Here is a 21,026-nt window from a genome sequence, read left to right on the forward strand (position 1 = left end):
ATCCACTTAGAGTTGAGTTTTATTCCGGGTGAGATATAGGGGTCACTTTCATTCTATTACATGGATTTCCTATTTTCCCAGCATCATTTATTGAAGGGGCTATTTTTTTCTCCAATGTATGTTTATGGCGCCTTTGTCTATGATGAGATAACTGTGTTTATGAGGACCTGTCTCTGTCTCTTCTATTCTGTTCCATTGGTCTTCAAGTCTGTTTTGGTGCCAATACCATGCTATAGTATAATTTAAGGTCTCATGTTGTGATTCCTCCTGCATCACTTTTCTTGCTAAGGATTCCTTTGGCTATCCTGGGTCTCTTATTTTTCCATATAAATTTGATGGTTGCTTTTTCTATTTCTGTGAAGAATGCAATTGGGATCTTTATAGGAATTGCATTAAATCTGCATAGCACGTTTGGTAGTTTGGCCATTTCAATAATATTGATTCTGCCAATCCCCCCCCCAAAAAAAATAAAGGCTTAATGTTTTGTTGTTTTTTTTTTCTGATTTGGGGATGCTAACCCAAAACAAAAGAGGTTGGGCAGGGGAATAATATAAATTCATGGGACTAGACAAAAGGAAATGAAGGGAAGGGAGAGGGGAGGGGAATAGGAAAGAAAGTAGAATTAATTGGACTTAATTTTCATAGCCTTTTATTTGTGTACACCAGCAGGGTAACTCCACAATATGTACAACCACAAGAATGGGAACCTTAAATATAATGTTATACTTTATGTATATTCTGCCAAAATGCATTCTACTGTCATGTATAACTGAAAAAAATATGTAAAACCCACCAAAAATAGATACAAATGGGAAAGGAAGATGGCACATTATTACTGTTTGCAAGTGAAATGATCCTATACTCAGAAGGTCCAGAAAGCTCAGCCAGAGACTGCTTAATATCATAAACAAATTCAGGAAAGTAGCAGGATATAAAAACAGCATACAAAAACAATGGATCTGATGAAAAAATAATCAAGAAAACTAATCCATTCATAATAACCTCAAAAACATAATGTAGAATTTTGAGAATAAACCTAACCAAGGAGGTCAGAGACCTCTATAATGTAATTAAAAAAAAAACTATAGAACATTGTAGAGGGAAATTGAAGATGACCTTATAAGATAGACAGACTTTGCATGTTCTTGGACAGTCAGAATCAATATTATCAAAATGGCCATATTACCAAAAGCATTATGCAGGTTAAATACAATCCTCAGTAAAATATCAATGACAGTCTTCAAAGACTAGGAAAAAAGTATGGAAATTACTTTGGAAGAATAAAAGACCAAGAATAATCAAAAGAATCCTGAGCAAGAAAATTGATTCTGGAGCTATCACAACACCCAATCTGAAATGATGCTACAGAGCTGTAGTACAAAAACAGCATGGTATTGGCATCAAATCCAACATGAGCACCAATGAAACAGAATAAAAGAAAGCAGACATAAATCCACATTAATATAGTCGGATGATCCTTGACAAAGCTACCAAAAACATACATTGGAGAAAAGATCTCTTTTTAGCAAATCATGCTAGGAAAACTGGATAACAATATATAGAGGAATGAAACTACATCCCTAACTTTCATCCTGCACAAATGTCAAATCAAAGTGGATAGAAGACCTGTGAAAATTATGTAGAGAAAAGAGTAGTGAGCATAAATGAATTCACTAAAATTTAAAGGTCTTTTGCCAATCTTGATATTGTTTAAATGGATTTCCCTCAAAACTAGTCTTTATAGGCTGAGAAAGTACTATCATGTCCTTCTCATGTACATCCTATTTGAAATCTGTTCAACATGCAAATTGTATTAAATTAATAAAATTAACTAATACAGCAGTGTAACAAAATTATCCTGTTGTGGATTTTTTAAAAAAACTCAAGTTTAGCATGCTTACTTTGTTAATTATGAGTTCTACTAAAATAATGTTTTCAATATTCAACAAATATTGCTTTCCGCAAGATACCAGTGTTTCTTTTTTTAATTTTACACTCAAATTTCCTCTAAAATATTATTTTTATTTGTTTTTGATGTTAATTATTGACTCTGTTTTATATCTAAGGCATCTTTCTCTTTGAAAAATAGCTTGATCACTCCTTCACGGATCTGCTTGGTCTTTATTCCATAGACAATGGGATTCAGAGTGGGAGGACATACCAGATAGAGATTGGCAATAAGGATGTGTACATGATGGGGAATACTTTTTCCTCCAAAACGATGAGTAAAAATGCTAAATAATGCTGGAACATATGTGATGACTATAGCACCTAGGTGGGAGGTACAGGTGCCGAAAGCCTTGTGACAAGCATCTACAGATGACAAACTCACCACTGTTCGCAAGATCATAGTATAAGACACAGAGATACAAAACATATCGAAGCCCCCAATCAAAATGGCTGCCAAAATCCCATAGATAGCATTTACCTTGACATTGCCACAGGATACCTTGGCCACAGACATGTGGTTGCAGTAGGTGTGGGGGATGAGTTGGCCCTGGCAATAGGGCAGGCGTTTGGTGAGGAAAGTGAATGGGATGATGAGCATCACACTCCTTAAGAAAGTGGCAAGACCAGCCTTGGCGATGACAGGGTTGGTGAGGATGGTGGCATAGCATAAGGGGTAGCAGATGGCCACATAGTGGTCCAGGGCCATGAGAATGAGCACCCCAGACTCCATCCCAGTCAACATGTGAACAAAAAACATCTGGACCAGGCAGGCATTAAAGTCTATCTCCTTGAGGTTGAACCAGAATATGCACAGCATGTTGGGCACAGTGGTGGTGCACAAGGTGACATCAGTGGAGGCGAGTAGGGCCAGGAAGTAGTACATGGGTCGATGCAGGGCCTCCTCATGACTGATGAGGTAGATGAGTCCCACATTCCCCACAAGAGCAATGATGTACATGAGGCAGAATGGCAGGGAGATCCAGATGTGCGCAGCTTCCAGCCCAGGAACACCATTCAAGATAAAGTATCCTGGTATCAGGCTGGAACTGTTGGCTCCAGACATAATGGCTTATAGGAGGAGAGCATTTCACACTCTTTAATACTGACAGTTTCCTGGACAATAAAGTAAACCAAAGGTAAGTAGAGAGCATGGAAACTTTTTTTTTTAACTCTATGAATTCTTTTTTTTAAGTTTGTTCTTTTTAGATATACATGGCAGAAAAATGTATTTTGACATATTATATATACATGGATTATAATTTATTCTAATTTAGGAGCCCACTCTTTGGATTGTACATGATGTGGAGCATCACTGGTGGTTAACTGTGTGATTTCAATTAGGCCTTTGCAATGAGAAGCTATCAGATTCCCCTGGAGTCACACTGTCTAGTTTTGCTCCCCCTGTTTCTCACTTCACATAGCGTGTGATATGAACGTGTTGTTTAAACACATTATGCCTCAGTTTTCTCCATCTAAATGAGATCATTACATTGTTGTCAGGATTATTCAATAAGTTAATTTTATATTATGTTCTAGAAGTTTGAATAGTGCAGAGTGAATACTTAATAGATATAATCAGTAATCACGACTGCTATTATTGTCACTTCTGAGTCAGTTTAGATCATCCCAAGAGATCAAGCTTACCTTGGTTAATAAACGTAAATTCAAATAAACCTACTCACCTTTTGTAAACTCAAGAGCCATTGTATATTTTAGTTAGAAGAATAGTGTGGAAGTTTGAAAATTTCTGCTATATCAAGAGATTGGCAAGTCAATTATAGAAAATAAATTCTTTACTATAATTGTCATGAGATTTAAACATGTTCTTGTATTTTAGTTAGGAAAAAATAGAAACATAAATGTCTTTTAAGATCTGGAATCAAATCCAGGAAAATTTCATTCAACTAAATTCCTTCAAAGATCTTCCAATTCTAAGGTAACTAATCCTGTGTCTATTGGAATCCCCAAGAAGAGAATTGGTCTTTATGGAATGCTGCCTGTGTCTGTTTCTTTTCAAGTAGCCAGAAGCCACCAGAGCTATAAGACTGGAGAAAAGACAGGATATCAGCAGTTATAGGGATTTTAGGCTTTACACTGCTGGTTTGTAAAGCTGGTCAGCCATCACAGACTCATCCAAGCATCAATAATATCAATAAACATCAAACCATACTCGTTAGTTTACAAACAGACACACAAACTCAGAGCCAGTTTATCCTTCCCCCTCCTCAGTTCATAAATATTTGTGTACAACCTCCCTCACAATGACACTCAAGGATTCACATGGATTCTGCTGTTAGGCAAACTAATTATAAAATTAGAATATATACAAAAGAAGGAAAAGTAGATGACTAAGTGTCTGCTCTCAGAAAATATGAGATCTGATTTTTTGCTTGCTTACTATGGAGACATGGGCACCCCAGACTCCTTGGGCTAAATCTTGTTTCCAACACTTAGTAGCTGGATGGACTTGAGCAAGTTGCACATTTTGCCTTGCAAGTATATTCAAAATTATCAAAGGATACTTATAATAATATATACCATAGACATGTTAGAATAGCTAAATGATACTTTTTTCAGCAGTGCTTGGAATGTGGACATCAGCACATGTTATCTACTTTTAAAGTTGTCAGAATATATGATGCGGCCTACACTATTTGCTTAACAGTTATTTATTGATTGTTTCCAACATTTGTGGCACCATTCTAGTTTCTAGGGATATAGTAATCAACCAAGTCATATCTCTTCCACTCAGGGTGCTAATATTTCAATCTAAATATCACAGATTTGTTATATCCATCATTTTATATATGAGGACATAGAAATGCAAGGTTAACCAAATATCTATCCTCATAAAAACTTCAAACTGGTAAAAGCAAAGTTCAATCAAATAAAACTTTGACTTCAAAGCCACTTGTCTAATCAGACTCCCTCTGTTATAATTATTAACTGATCCTAAACACTGAAGAACAGTTGCATAAGCTGAACATAACTAGACTAAACAACTCATGGTGACTTAGGAAGAAACTGATTTTCAATTGAAGCAGAGAAAAAATCTATTTTTATTGGTGCATAATAGTTATACATAATAGTGGAATTCATTGTGGTGTATTATCACATGCACAAATGTTTCTTAATTGTATCTTAAGGAAGAGGTAGAACAAATGTGAGAAGTTACAGGTACAGCAAGTCAAAGTTACAGAAAATCATTCCTTAGCTATGCAAGCTCTGTGAACACAGAGAATGTATCTGTGTCATTGCTGAATTCTCCTCCCTGGACTTGTTCATACAGATGCTATATGGCACCCATTTGCAGAGAGAGGGGGTCATATGGGAGGATTTCTCTATTGAAGCTTCTTTTACCAAGTGGCCTCAATACTTTCTTGGATTCATGTCTGATACTGGTTCACTTTCCACTTCCCCACAAAAAACATTCCTACTGAAAAAAATTCTGAGTGTAGTCATGAAATATTTAAGGCAAAAGACTTTGTTTTCCTTTTATTGCAACACACTATTGCACATATTTTGCTTTTTCCAGTGAACTATGACATAGGTTTTAAATTTATTTCACAACTCCAGAAAGTCTTTCCCTTCTTATTCCCCAAATAAACGGTAATGTGTTAGGGTGAGAGTAAAAAAATAAATCCTGAATTTGCCATGAACCACATATCAAACACTTGTGTTTCTGGCCTAGATATTTTCACTTGTTGAAAATATGAGTTTTGGGAATCAACATAACTCACCTCAGTGTTAGCAAAGACCAGACTGGTGTGCATGCCTGAGAGTTCTGAGCACCAGGGATCCCACAGCAGTCAGGTTCTGCCTCTTTTGAGCATCAATGCACCTTTTGACGATTTCCAGTGCACCTGCTTGGGTCTCTGCAGTTCAGTGTCTCAGGAGGCTCTGGTTCAAAGGAAAAGATCCTTTGGGACTTTTGAGACAATTTCTGCATTTTTCAGCTTCTTATGCTGGGAGGAAATTACAGAAAAACATAGGGTCATATTTCTTTATTTTCTCCCTGATCTTCTGACCAAGCGTCTGACAGTCCTAGGAAACATTTTTCATTTATCTTGATCACAATATTATGCTCACCACAGCTCACCACTCACTATATACATGGCACATTAACACACACATATATACACAAATATATGTATAGATATATAAATTTCATAAAGATTTATGAAATAAAAAATCATACATTTCATATGAGTAATAGAGGCCTGTGCTCTGTCTAGTTATGCTTTGTCTTGAGTTTATCAAGTTGATGAAAACATAAATGTGCACAAATATGCATATGAATGTTCATATGTTTATTTTGGAGGGCAAAAGTTGTGACAAAACAGTTCTAAATATATTTTGTGTACATTTTTCTCCCTGAGTTTTCCTTTTTATATTTTTTTGTAAAGAAGACTGATTCTGAAGGGACTGGGAACCAAATTTAAATGATTTTTCTCACTCCAGTTGGTGAATATATGAAGATTTCTTCCAAAATCAGAACAAATGTTTAAAGTAATCTTTAAGTTTTAATTCAAAGTATATCACAACCCTGACCCAAAAGCATATATCTAATAAATTGGCATGCAAGTATAGGATGGTGTAACTATTTCATATGGTTGATGTATGTTTAACTTAATAAGAAACTGCACAAAGTTGAACAGTTTTTTGCTAAGTTAAAAATACACTAAACCTTATGACGTAGAACCTTCATTCTTAGGTTTTTAGTGAAAACATTTGTTCACAAAACACAATATGTATGTTCAAAGAGCACAAGCAGTATTATAAATGGAACAAGAATGAGTGTTGACTCATGCAATGATATATAACACAGAAAAAGGAATAAACACTATGAAATGTAACATAGATGAATCTTAAAAACATGGTACAGAATTAGATAAACACAAGACCATAATATATGAGTCCATGTATATGCAGTCCAAAAACAGGTAAAACTAATCTTAAATTGATAGAAAAAAAAAGTGATATCCTCTGGGGAGTGATAATGACTCATAGGAGCAAGAAGGAAATGTCTGGGGATAGAAATGTTCTTTTCCCTATTTTATTTGGCATTATACAGATTTATGCTACTGTCAAAATTTATCAAATTGAACACAAGAGTGGTGCATTTTATTATATTTGATAAATTTAATGGAGCCGGGCATGGTGGTATTATATTCACCTATAATTCTGGTGACTTGGGAGGCTGAGGTACATAGGAAGATCACAAGGTCAATGGCAGCCTCAACAACTTGGTGAGACCCTAAGCAACGTAGTGAGAACCTGCCACAAATAAAAAAATTTAGAAAGAGCTGGGGTGAGACAGTGCCAAAGTGTCCCTGGGATCAATCCCTGGCGCCAAAGAAAGGTAAAAATAAATAAATAAATAGATGGATAGAAAAACCACAAGATAGTGGAGTAGGGAGGGGGAGCATGGGAGGATTATATGAATTCTAGATAAGGAAGAGGGGTGGGAGGGAAAGAAAGGGGGCGGGGGATTAGGAAGGGCGGTGGAATGTGATAGACATCATTATACAAAGTACATATATGCAGACTCGAATTGGGTGTCAACATACTTTATATATAAACAGAGATATGAAAAATTGTGGTATATATGTGTAATAAGAATTTTAATACAAAAAAGTACATGTATAAAGGCATGAATTGGCGTGAACATACTCTATACACAAAGATATGAAAAATTGTACTCTATATGTGTAGTAAGAATTGTAATGCATTCTGTGTCGTGTATTTTAAAAACTAAAATCAATAAAACTAAAAAAACAAAAGGAAAACCAGAAGCTATTGACATACTTAAGGTATATAAAATATATAATAAGCATTGTACTTAGTGAAATATTAAAGGCATTTATTCAGATATCAGACCCAATCTAGGGTTCCAGCTATAAGTACTTCTATTCAGTATTCTGATAAAATTCCATTTAATGAAAGAATGAAAAAATGGAGATGATTAAACACAAATAACTAATGGAAATATTTGCAGAATGATTATAAATGCAGAGAAGTTAAATGAAATCTGCAAATTATTAGCACTCATTTACTAACTTAAGAATGTCATTAGAAACAAATGTCATTTGTAAAGAAAAATATGCTTTATCAACAATCTACTAATAGGTTAAATAATTAAAATCAAAAACTGATGCAATTTGCAATAGTTTTAAATATCTAGAATTTAATTTAATTAAGGATGTGAAAAACTTTACTGACAGCTTTATAAAAACTGTTTCCACAGATTAGAAGACTGATGTGGTACAAAGATGAGTTCATCTCAGTGTATATATGCACTTAGAGAAATGCCAAATTCCAGAAATTATTATTATTTTTTAGTGAGGAACAGATATTATCATTTATTGTGAAAAGCAACAATAATTAACACAATACTTTTAGACCAAGAAAAACTAAAAGCCCTCCACAAAATTGTGGCTGAAGAACATTCAATTGTAGAATACAAAAATTTAGCCCTTTTTTTTTTGTTGTTGTTGTTGTTGTTTTTTTGGTTTGTTTTGTTTTTTTTTTAATAACCATGTAGTATATCTCCTGCTGTTGTTGTGGCTTGGTTTCACTTGTCGTCTGTTTCTGGAAAATTTTGCTGTTTTTTAAAGGGAAACAAAAACAATATTTGAGTGCTTCATTGACTAAAAAGGTATACTATAAAAGTATAATAATAATATAGTCCAATCTTAAAATGAAATATACACATTGAGCACAAGGGGATGCCGAGAAACAAATCCATTCTTATTTGAACATCCAGTATAAGCAAGGTGGCATTGCTAAGAGGAAAGAGGCTAATGAGCATAACAAATGGTAAGATTCAGGACTAAGGACTTACTTTTCTCATATGGTAGCCACAGCAAAGGAAAGAAGAGCATGAAGAGAGAGCCTACAGAATGGGAAAAGATCTTTGCCAGCTACTCCTCTCACAGGGGACTAATATCCATAAATTTTAAAAACTCAAAAAACTTAATATCAATAAAACATATAATCATTAAATGGGCAATAGAAGTGAATAGACTTATTACAAAATCAATAATTATAACTTTTCTATTTCATCTGTTTCTGCTCTAAGGTTTAAAATTTCTTTTCTTCTACAAATTATGGATTTGGGTTTTTTATTTTCTAAATTATTGATATGCATCATTGATTTTTAAAAAACTGAAATCATTTCAATATTTGATGCAGGCAATGATTGCTCTAAACTTCCCTCATAGTACTGCTTTGTTGCATACTACAAATTTTGGCACGTTGTGTTTCATTTGTTTGGGGAAATTTTCCATTTTCCCCTTCTGACTTTCTCAGCAAAAGTGTGTTGTTCAGCCTCCATGCATTTGTATAATTTATAAAATCACCCTTTTGTTTATTTATAGTTTATTCCATTGAAAAATTTACACAAGTTATAATTTTGATTTTCTTGAACTTATTAAAACTTGTTTTGTGGCCCCATATACAACCTATTTGAGAAAAGTTCTAGGAGCTAATGAAGTGAATGTGTATTCAGCAGTGCTTGGATGGAATGTTCTATGTCTGTTAAATCGATCTTATCTATAGTATAGTTCAATGTTTCTTTGTTGATTTTTGTCTGGATGAACTTTGACTGATGAGTGGGTGTTGAGATCCCCCATTTTTATTGTATTGTAGCCTATCTTTCCCTTTAGTGCTAATAGTGTTTGCTTTATAAAGTGGTTGTTACAACATTAGGTCTCATTGGTATATATTTGTTATATCTTCTTGATAAACTGATGCCTTGATGATTATATAGTGACCTTGCCTGTCTCTTACATGCTTTGTCTGACAGTCTATTTTCAGATCTAGCTCTAGCTACTCTTTTTCATTCTGTTTCCATTTGTTTAAAATATCATTTTCCATCCTTTCTCTACCACTGTGTGTCTTTATTTACGAGGTGAACTTTTTGAAGGCCACAGATTGTTGGAATTTTTTTTTAAATCCATCTATCAGACTGTATATTTTCACTGGAGAATTTCATCCATTTACACCCAAGATAGTACTGTTATAGGTCATTTTGTTGAGTTTCTTCTGGTGTTTTGAATGTCCTCTGTTCTTTTCTTCTTATTCATCTTTGTGGTTTGATGATTTACTGTAATTATAACATTCTATTCTTTTCTATTTCACTTTTGGGTTCCTGCTTTCGTGTAGGATTTATACTTTCACATGCTTTCATGATCACTGTTATCTTTTTTTCTCTTTTGGATATACAACATGCCTAAGCATTACTCAGACTATTCTAGTGGTCATAAATTTCCTCCACTTTTAATATATTTTAAGGTTTTTATTTTCATTCATTTTTAAATTACAGCCTTGTTGGATGTAGTTATGTAGATTAGCAGTTACTTTCTTTCAGATCATGGAATATGTCATGTCTTTTCCTACTGGCCTGTACGGTTTCTGCTGTCAGTCTACTGGGAATGCTCTTAAATGTGACCTGATGATTTCTCTTGAAGATTTAAAATTTTTTCTTTGTCTTGTGCTTTTGCCAATTTAACCATAGTATCCCATGGTGACAATCCTCTTTGCTTATGTCTATTTGGGGTTTATTAGCCTCCTGTATATAGATGTCCATAGGTTTCTCAAAATTAGGGAGACTTTCTGCTATTATTTTATTAAACAGATTTTCTCTGTTCTTTGCATTTATCTACTCATCATTGATTATTCCAAAGATGGAAATATTTGATTGTTTGTTTTCTTTTGTTTTTTTTTTTTTGGTACTGGGGATTGAACTCAGGGGCACTCAACCACTGAACCACACCCCCAGCCCTAATTTTTTTGTATTTTATTTAGAGACAGGATCTCATTGAGTTGCTAAGGACCTCACTCTTGCTGAGACTGGCTTTGAACTTGTGATCCTTCTGATTCAGCCTCCCAAGATGTTGGGATGGTAGGTGTGCACCATCGTGCTTGGTTGATTGTTTTAAGTTGTCCCAAAGATCTTGAAAATTCTCTAATTCAATTTATCTTTTTGATTTTTTTGTTTGTTTTTTGAGGGGTAGAGGTGATGGGATAATGGACTACTTCAAAAGACCTGTCTTCAAGTTCAAATGTTATTTCTTCCACTTGATCTAGTGTGTTGCTGAGGTTTTCAACTGTACTTTTATTTGACCTATGGAACTCTTAATTTCCAGGATTTCTGTTTGTTACTTTTCTAAAATCTCTATCTCTGCTAAATTAGTCATTGGTATCTTTCATAGTCTTCCTAATTTAATTTAGCTGTTTATTGTATTTTTATTTTATCTAACATTAGTGAGGTTTTTTTTTGATCACTTTAAATTATCCTTTCAGCATTTCATCCACCTTCATTTCCTTGTAATCTGTTGCTAGAGTTATGTTCTTTGGGAGGTAATCATATTACCTTGTGTTTTCATATTTCTTATTTTGATGCTGAGATTTGTTCATCTGGTGAATCAGATGTCCCTAGCACATTTATAGGTAATTGGCTTTCTTAGTAAATGGCTTTCTCTTGAATGTGTAACTTAGGGTGTCAGATTGTTTTGCAATGCTGGCTTGGTTCTCAATAGGCACCATAGAACAGTCTCCCTGCAACTTTTTTGGCTGTGATTACTGAGTTTGGGCACAGGTCAGACAATGTCATGATCAGATAGTCCCACAGTCTCTACAGATCATGCAGTAGTCTGGACACTCTAGCAGTTCAAACAACTGTGGGGTCGACAGCAGTTGGTGTGGGGTGCTTACTCTGTGGCAATACCTATGATGGAGGTGGTGGTCCTAATCAGGTGATTCTTAGGAACTCCTGATGTCAGTTCTGCAACTAGCAAGGGCTTGTGGCACTGGCAGAAGCAGCAGAGTTCAACAAACCAAAGCATTTGTTCTCTGACCAGTGACAGTGGACAGGACAGATGCTGCATAGGTAGGACCATGGGAAGATCTACAGCACCCCTCTGTGTCCTTTAAATCCAGTCTTGGCAACAGCATGTGGTTAGACAAGGTGTTTCAGTTGCCAGCAGAAGGAACTTCATAGGTGGGTTTCAGCAGTATTCATGGATTTCCTCTCTCCTGCTACTATGGTAGTGCCAACCTGGGAGTTGGACCTCAACCAGAGATGGGTGGGTAAAGGCACATTCAATCTCCTTAACCATGCACATTCATGTGTAAGCAACAGCTGGGGCCTTGTCATGGAGTTACTCAAGGACTTTCAGTAGCTTCTGTGGGCAAGGCAGAAACAGGAACCTCCCCTCCCTGCCCTGTGGTGACAGATGCCTGACCACAGTACAGGGAAGAGGTGCTGTAAGTATCTGCCTTCAGCTCTACCAGCATCAGGAGTCCACAGATCATTGACCACATCTTTGGTATTAGGGTTCCTTCACTCCAAACTCCTAGTTAGAAATCAGTGCCATCCATCCCCTTCTATGTCAGAGCACTGTATCCTATAGTGCAGGTCATGGTCAATCTGCTAGGACAAGTTGGGTTCAGCAAAAAGGTACCCCTTTAGTCAGAGCAGTGGAGTGTCTGTGGAGTCCTACAGGTGGGAATATGTTGGGGTTTTTGATCCATAGAGCAGTCCAAATTAAGACATCAGTTCTCTTCTGAAGATGGTTCAAGACTATAGCACACTAGAATTTTCCCTGGAAGATGATGTGAGATCCTTTTCCAAAGAAAGACTACAAGGAAGATTACTTATCTAAGTGGGCTAAAAAAATTTTTGGATTATGAAACTTTCCAGTCACTAGGATTGCTAGAGTCTGCATTAATAAAATTTATTGCATCTTTTCCTTTCACTCTTACCCTGAGAGAGGGGAGAGTCCCTTTGTCTCAGCTGTGCAGTCAAGGTGGCAGATGGGAGGTGTTTTCTCTTAGTAGATTGTTGCCCCAGATTTTTGAATCTTGCAAGTTTTCAGTCTCTCAGTTGATAATTTCCAGAATTTCCCATGATCACTCACCTCAAAATGACACTATACACCTGTTACTTTAGGTCATCTTGGTGGAGAAAGAGGTGAGTTCTAGGTATCTCTATTTACCTATCTTGAATCCCCTCTACCACACTGTCTTTTTCCATTATCATTTGATGGGCATTTTTGTTATTTCCACGTCTTGGCTGTTAGGAATAGTGCTACAATGACTATGGGAGTGCCTAAATTTTAATTTCTGGGCCTGAATTCCTTTGATTGTCTCCATGTCATTTAGATCATATTGAAATGAATATATGAGTATTATTTTCCTTCACCTTCATAGTAGGAAGTCAACATTAATCAGCTATACATAAGATACTTTTTATTACTAAAGCAACCTGTGAAAATTATGTAGAGAAAAGAGTAGTGAGCATAAATGAATTAAAAATTCATTTAAAAGTCTTTTTCTAAGATTTAAAAGTCTTTTTCCAATCTTGAGATTGTTTAAATAGATTTTCCTCCAAAACCAGTCTTTATAGGCTGAGAAAGTACAATCATGTTCTTCTCATGTACATCCTTTGATATCTGTTCAACATGCAAAATGTATTAAATTAATTAAATTAACTAATACAGCAGTGTAACAAAATTACCCTGTTGTGGATTTAAAAAAAACTTGAATTTAGGGTGCTTAATTTTTTATTTGTAAGATTACTTTGTTATTTATGAGTTCTAAAATATTTTCTTCAATATTCAACAAATATTGCTTTCTGCAAGATACCAGTGTTTCTCTTTTTTTTTAAATTTTACACTAAAATATCCTCTAAAGTATTATATTTATTTGTTTTTGATGTTAATTAATGAATATATTTTTATCTAAGCCATCATTCTCTTTGCAAAATAGCTTGATCACTCCTTCACGGATCTGCTTGGTCTTTACTCCATAGACAATGGAATTCAGAGGGGGAGGACATATAGGAGGTGAAACTATCAGGTGCAGGAATTTCATTAATGAGGAAATTTATATTACTGATTCTATTTCCTTACCCATTTTTGGTTAAATCAGATTTTTCTATTCTTGATTCAGTAGTTTTAGGTTCTATGTGACTAGAATTTCATAGGTTTCTTCTAGTTTATCCAATTTGTCTGTGTAAAAATAGTGACAATAATCTCATGGTATGTAAATTTCTATGGATTCTGTTATAATGTTTCCTTCCTCTTTTTTTTCTTAATGTAGCTAAGGGTTTGACTATTTTGTTTGTCATTAAGAAAACTATTAGATTTATGGATCTTTATTTTTCTCTAGTCTTTATTTCTGCCATGGTCTTTATTTTGTCTTTCCTTCTCCAAATTTGCATTTAGTTTGTTCTTTTTTAAGTTTTTCAGTATATCATTAAGTTGTTTGAGATCCTTTTTTTTCTTCTTTGATATAGGCATATGTAGTTCTAAATATCCCTCTTAGAACTATTTTGGTGCATCCTGTAAATTTTTCTATGTTATAATTTTGTTTGTCTCAAGATATTATTTAATTTCTATTTATTTTTTTTTTCTTTTATAATTTGTTGTTCCAGAAAAGATTGGATAACTTCCACATATTTTTTCTTATATTATATGAAAGTTTTCTTATATTTCTCCTACTATTGATTTCTACTTTCACACCATGGTAGTCAGAATGGATATTAGACATGATTTCAATCTTCTTAAATTTATTAAGACATGTTTTATGATATATACTGGAAACTGAGTTATGTGTCATTGAAAAGAGTGCATATTCTGCTGTTATGGATTAAACAACCACACCACTTTTAAACAAACCTCTTTTCTCTTGAATCAAATACCTTTTACTCCATATTTTAAATATAGAAGAGTGAATTCAAGGTTCCAGTGTATTGTGCAATCTTGCTTATTTATCACATTTTCTATAAGATGACTTTGGAAATCATTTTAAGGTTGGCTCCACAGTTTAGCTATTGTGAATTGTGCTGCTATAAACATTGATGTGGCTGTGTCCCTGTAGTATGCTGTTTTTAGGTCCTTTGGGTATAGTCTGAGAAGAGGAATAGCTGGGTCAAATGGTGGTTCCATTCCCAGCTTTCCAAGGAATCTCCATACTGCTTTCCAAATTGGCTGCACTAATTTGCAGGGGATGAATGGATAAAAAAAAATGTGGCATTTATACACAATGGAATATTACTTGGCACTAAAAAAGAATAAGATCATGGCATTTTCGGGGAAATGGATGGCATTAGAGAAGATTATGCTAAGTGAAGTTAGACAATCCAAAAAAAACAAATGCAGAATGTTTTTTCTGATATAAGGTTGTGACTCAAAGTGGGGTTGGGGGGAGAGCATGAGAGGAATATTACCTCTAGATAGGGAATAGGGGTGGGAGGGAAAGGGAGGGACAAGAGGAATAGCTAGGATTGTGGAAGGAGATGGTCATCATTATACAAAAAACATGTATGAACGTGTGAATTTGGTGTCAACATACCTTATTTATACAATCAAAGATATGATAAATGGTGGTATAAAGGTGTATTAAGAATTGTATGCAAAAAAATAAGAGAGCTCATGTATAATGGCATAATTTGGCGTGAACATATTTTATATACAGAGTTACGAAAAATTGTGTGTGAGTAGATAATTATGAATGTAATGCACTCCACTATAGTCATGTATGAAATAAATAAATAAATAGATAGATAGATAGATAGATAGATAAAATAAAATAAAAAATGACCATTCTTGGTTACGAGATTAAAAAAAAAGAAATAATTTTAAGGTTTTTGTTTTCCCCCTTGCGTCGGGGATGTCTTTATATGTCTTGAAAGAAAAACCTCATCTATGTTATTTTTCTCTTTAAGAGAATGTAAATTTGTCACTGACTGATAATAAGAGACAGAACTCTGTTAAGTAATATTCCAGTTAAACTTTTGGCTTCCTTTTGCCTATTCTGTGACACACAAACCTCAAGCAGCATTGGAAACTTGTGGGAGGAAGCAGGTCACGTGGTTGCTTCTGGTACTTTGTTTCCATTTTCATTGTATGTCACACGTGTGGCCATCTGAAATGGTTGGCTAAATGGTCCTTGACATCAGGAGAAGCAGGACAAGTTCATTACACTTGGTATCACTTCATCACTCCCTTCCTTTCCCTTTCATTGAGGATATTAATATTTCTTATGTTTAGAAAGAAAATTGTGGTTTTACTAAATTGAAACCTTGGATTTCTTTGAATCTAATACTTTGGTTCTAGATCTAATCAAACTTTGTGAGGTTGGTAATGAAATACCAGGTCTTTTTCACCAAACTCTATCTCATAAGCTAGGTATCTGGGTGCAAGATGAAATTTAACATGAGGCCTCTTATAATTAACTCTCTAGTCTTCTCTTCTCCTCTGTGTTCCCCCTCAACTATCTCTCTCTTCTCTCTCTCTCTCTCTCTCTCTCTCTCTCTCTCTCTCTCTCTCTCCCATGAACAAGGATTAGAATTTGTTTCATTACCACCTACTTTATTGTTCTTTTAACAGTTCTCAAATATTCCAGTATATGGGCTCAATTCAGATATGTCCTAATTTTTAGAGTTATGGCATTTTCCCTCTGAAACCCAATTTTGAGTTCATAATGGAGAACATAATAAAATCAACTGGAGATGGTTACTCACATGGCATAGATGAATTTTATCCATCCATATTTTTAGCTATGGTCTAGTTTTACATTGTGGCTATTAAAATTCCCTCATCCTCCCCCCAATCACATAGGCCTAAGAACATTATAATTATTGAATTTTAATCTTAATGCTCTAAGATGCACCCAGTTTTGTTGCTTATAGTGTTTATATTCCTCATTCATAAAGTAGTTTGATTGACCTCATAATTTTGAAGAAAAATCTCAATGAAATTAATATATATGAAGAAATGGTATAATGCCTTACAATATGTATATGTTTAAAACTGGCAATTTTAAAAAAGTATTTTTTTGACTAGTGTGAACATATTTGGTGTGGCTTAAATGAGATTCCCTCATAAACAAATTCAAAAGCATAATTCTTTGAGTACCTTTAATGATGAAAGCTTATAATGTGCATTACACAGAGACAGATATAATGTTGGCAAGCTTTAAAAACAATATTTGGGTTTTGCTTCCAAACATAAAAATCATACTGAAAAAAATACATGGTATTATTAAGATATCTCAAAATCACTTGACCACATATACAACATGATATTAAAAATATATCTTTCGGGCTGGAGATGTGGCTCAAGCGGTAGCGCGCTCGCCTGGCATGCGTGCGGCCCGGGTTCGATCCTCAGCACCACATACAAACAAAGATGTTGTGTCCCCCAAAAACTAAAAAATAAATATTAAAAAAAAGAATTTAAAAAAATATATATCTTTCATATTAACAGACAATAATTTTCATCACTATATTATCTTCATCATCTTATCCATTCATATCCATTTCCTGAAAACATTCTATGTGTTACAGTTATCCTTTGGATTGTGTCTTACTCTTTCACTGTTTAGTCAATCTTCCTATTTATTGAGAGTGGTATTCACTACTCTCAACATCTTACTCTCATTTCTTTTCTATTTTTTTTTTCTATAACACTAGAAATCTAAATAAGGCACTCCTTTTTATAGTCCTTGGCCCCATTGTTTCTCCCTCTACATTAGAGTCAGAGCAGTAAAGCATGAGTTTCTTTGCTTGGCCAAATATAAACATTTTCTTTACATTTCCTTTCTTCTACTAAAAATGCCCTAACACTGCCAAATAACATCCATTGTATTCTTCAAAATTCTTTTTAATATTAACTCTAAGGAATTCTTCCAAGAATGTGATAAACTCCAGTAACCATACTTATTGCAAATATTTGTATACACAGTGGTACAATGACAAGAAGCCAAATAATTATTAAGGCAGCATAATGTCAGTGATAACAAGCAGGCAGAAATTTGATGTTTGCACCTGAAATTGATACAAGTTTCATGTATATATGGAATAGAAAAGATGGCAGGATCCTTGGACTTCAACACAAGCATTCTGGAGAACAGTTTCCTGCTTCTCTGTTACAAAGGGGACAGAGTGTGTCTTTGCCTTCCCATTGTTCCTTATTCACTGTGGTCTATCTGTCATCTTTTATTCTTTCCTAGATACTCCCTAGAGTGCCTAGAACACAGTTCAATCATCACCAATAATTCACTTGAAGTTGGATATCTTACTGTTCCCTTCTTTATACACATTCCAGGAGATCCAACTAAACATTAAAAAAAATGTAAAAAGCATGTTTTGTGTTTTCTATCAAATCAGAGGTCTTGGATTAAATATTTTGTGATGGTTTCATGAATATTTTTGCAGAATATTCACTAGTACTTTCTCCTAGACTTACAATTTTGAATTTTGCAATTCCTCCTCAAAAACATCCTTGAGCTTTATTCAAAATACAAAATTATATATCACATAGCCATCACAGGTTGAAACCTTCTTTCTCCCTACAAAACAATTTTATCACTCCCTCACAGATCTGCTTGGTCTTCACTCCATAGACAATTGGATTCAAGGTGGGAGGCAGCAACAGGTAGGTTGGCTATAAAAATGTGAACATGGTGAGGTATGGTGTGTCCCCCAAAGCTGTGAGTGAAGAAGTTGAAGAAAGCTGGGACATAGGTGATGACGATAGCACAAATGTGTGATGTACAGGTACTGAAGGCTTTGTGGCGAGCATCTGAGGATGATACATGAATTACAGCACGGATAATCATGGTATAAGATACGGTGATACAGAGTATATCAAAGCCCCCAATCACTATGACAGTTAGGAGACCATAGAGAGCATTAGTCCTGATATTGCCACAGGATAATTTAGCCATAGACATATGGTCACAATAGGTGTGTTGGATAAGGTTACCCCTGCAGAAGGGAAGACGCTTGATCAGGAAAGTAAATGGGACTGTGAGCAACACACTTCTAAAGAAGGTGGCAAACCAAACCTTGGTAATGGCAGCATCGGTGAGTATGGAGGAATAGCGTAGAGGGTAGCAAATAGCCACATAGCGGTCCAGAGCCATGAGCATGAGCATGCCAGACTCTGTTATTGTCCACATGTGGATGAAAAACATCTGTACAAGGCAGGCATTAAAGTCGATCTCTTTGAGACTGAACCAAAAGATACATAACATATTGGGAACAAAGGAAGTGCACGCAGAAACATCGGTAAAGGACAGCAAGGCTATGAAGTAGTACATGGGTCGGTGCAGCGCCTCCTCATGGCTGATGAGATAGATAAGGCCACAGTTCCCCACTACAGCAAGGATGTACATACAGCAGAATGGCAGGGAGATCCAAATGTGTGCGGCTTCCAGCCCAGGGATCCCATTAAGGATAAAGTATGTTGGTGTCAGGCTGGAGCTGTTGGCCTCACCCATGGTGATTAGCTAAAAATATAATACATTCTGTGACAATAGAGGCATCCTGTACAAGAAGAGAACACTGAGATTATTTTGCTCCAGAGACAAAACATGAATATATATTTTACATGATATAAAGAACAAATTTAGAGTGAAATTTGGACCCAGATCATGTTTTTTGATCGTTCTGAGCGATGTTAAGCCTGTTACAAAATCAAAAGAATGTACATACAGTGCAAATATAGTGCCAAAACAATGGCCTGGCAGATATCATACAGGAAACTCTGTTTTTATGTACCTACTCAGGTTCCCATGCCAATCACATAGGCTGGATTTTGCCCCCTCAATCCATTTCCAAATATGGACTCTGTTTATATAACATTAATTATCTTAACTATCCACAAAATTTCACTTCCTCCAAGAAGTCCTCTCACTTGAATCCACTGGGTTACCCTCCATTAAATTATGTGAGCACCTACTTAATACACAAATCTATAATGTGGCTTAGTTTGATTTGTTTACATATGTAAGTATAAATTTTCCAGATGAAATAATGAGAAAGTGAAAACACAATGAAACAAAAAACAAATAATTACTTACAATTGATAAAGCATAATCATGTGCATTTTACAGAATAATTCAAACTATTTCTTGCTCATAAAATATGAAGAGATTTTTATAATATTCACATTAAAAACAACATTGCTAAGCTTTAATTAATTATCTTCTTCCTGTTATTTTCAAATATCTCTGTAGATAACTATGATATATAAAAATATTATGCATATAATGCCTATATACTTAATCATGAAAAATATATATCATGCTATTAATCCATTCTTATAAAATGCATTATAATAATTTGTGTTGTTTTAGAGTATGATTTTATTCTCAAAATTGCCAGAGACATTTATGGTCAGTAGGATATAATCCTTATTTTGTTAGTCTATGTTTTAAAAATATTTCTTTCCATCATTCTTCTTTATTCTCAGATTCTATCTTGAAAATGATCCTGATTAAAATCATAACACTTTTACATTCTTTTAAAGAAAATTCTTCTTTACCTTATATTAAACAAATATTTCCATAATTTTTTATGGTTTTAGATTATCAACCTGAGTTATCCATTTTTCAAAGACCTGCATATTTAATTGCAATTTCACAATTCATTTTATTTATATCATTTTCAATATTTTAATCTTCTGCAAATAGAAGCCATTTCCTAACTTTTATTGCTTTTCTCTCTCCTTTCTGATAGAATTTAACCTAGAGTATCTTACTTTCTTTCTTTGTTTAACCACTAGGTTGAATCCATTGAGAAGTATTCAAAATGATGGCATCTATATAATCTAAAATATAAAAAGTAAAATAAAATCTGGAAAGCAGAAAAAGATTAGAAAATATAGCTTTAAAGCATTTTCCTCAGTTGTAAAATGCTCTCAGCATTAAGTAAACTATAAAAATTCTCAGTACAACTTGGAATATAGACAACAAAGTACATAGTACTATCAGAATTATTTTTAATACAATTGGCATGATTTTTGCTCTGCAAAATAAATGTAAGTAATATCATCTCTGGCCATTTCTTAATCCCTCCTATATCCTTCCATCCCACTGAGAGCAAAAACTGACATCTTATGTTTGTTTACAAAATCCTGTACAATTAGGAGCTTTTAAATGTCTGACTATGTCCCAAATATCCTATCTCTGACACTCTCAGTCCATCTTTATCTCCTGAGATTTCTCAAACTCAGCAAATGTGTGCACTTATGACATTTCCACTGGCCATTTTCACTGCTTGC

General features: G+C 34.6%; 2 protein-coding genes across 2 annotated transcripts; both read right to left on the bottom strand.

Moving 5' to 3' along the window:
• Positions 1–2,041: 2,041 nt before the first annotated feature.
• On the bottom strand, positions 2,042–3,013 carry LOC107157620 (olfactory receptor 52N2-like). The gene has a single exon (XM_015503968.1). The coding sequence runs from the start codon at positions 3,011–3,013 to the stop codon at positions 2,042–2,044; it is 972 nt and encodes a 323-aa protein (XP_015359454.1).
• Positions 3,014–18,333: 15,320 nt separating this feature from the next.
• Positions 18,334–19,746, bottom strand: LOC107133750 (olfactory receptor 52N2-like). Its single transcript, XM_015475962.2, has one exon. The coding sequence runs from the start codon at positions 19,240–19,242 to the stop codon at positions 18,334–18,336; it is 909 nt and encodes a 302-aa protein (XP_015331448.1). The 5' UTR covers positions 19,243–19,746.
• Between the last annotated feature and the right edge of the window lie 1,280 nt (positions 19,747–21,026).

The sequence above is a fragment of the Marmota marmota genome, unplaced genomic scaffold, assembly GCF_001458135.2.
Source record: "Marmota marmota marmota unplaced genomic scaffold, marMar, whole genome shotgun sequence".
Taxonomy (NCBI): Eukaryota; Metazoa; Chordata; class Mammalia; order Rodentia; family Sciuridae; genus Marmota; species Marmota marmota.

Bases quoted from the DNA above. Each gene is read 5' to 3' on its own strand.
- LOC107157620 (XM_015503968.1), bottom strand. From the start codon at position 3,013: ATGTCTGGAGCCAACAGTTCCAGCCTGATACCAGGATACTTTATCTTG.
- LOC107133750 (XM_015475962.2), bottom strand. From the start codon at position 19,242: ATGGGTGAGGCCAACAGCTCCAGCCTGACACCAACATACTTTATCCTT.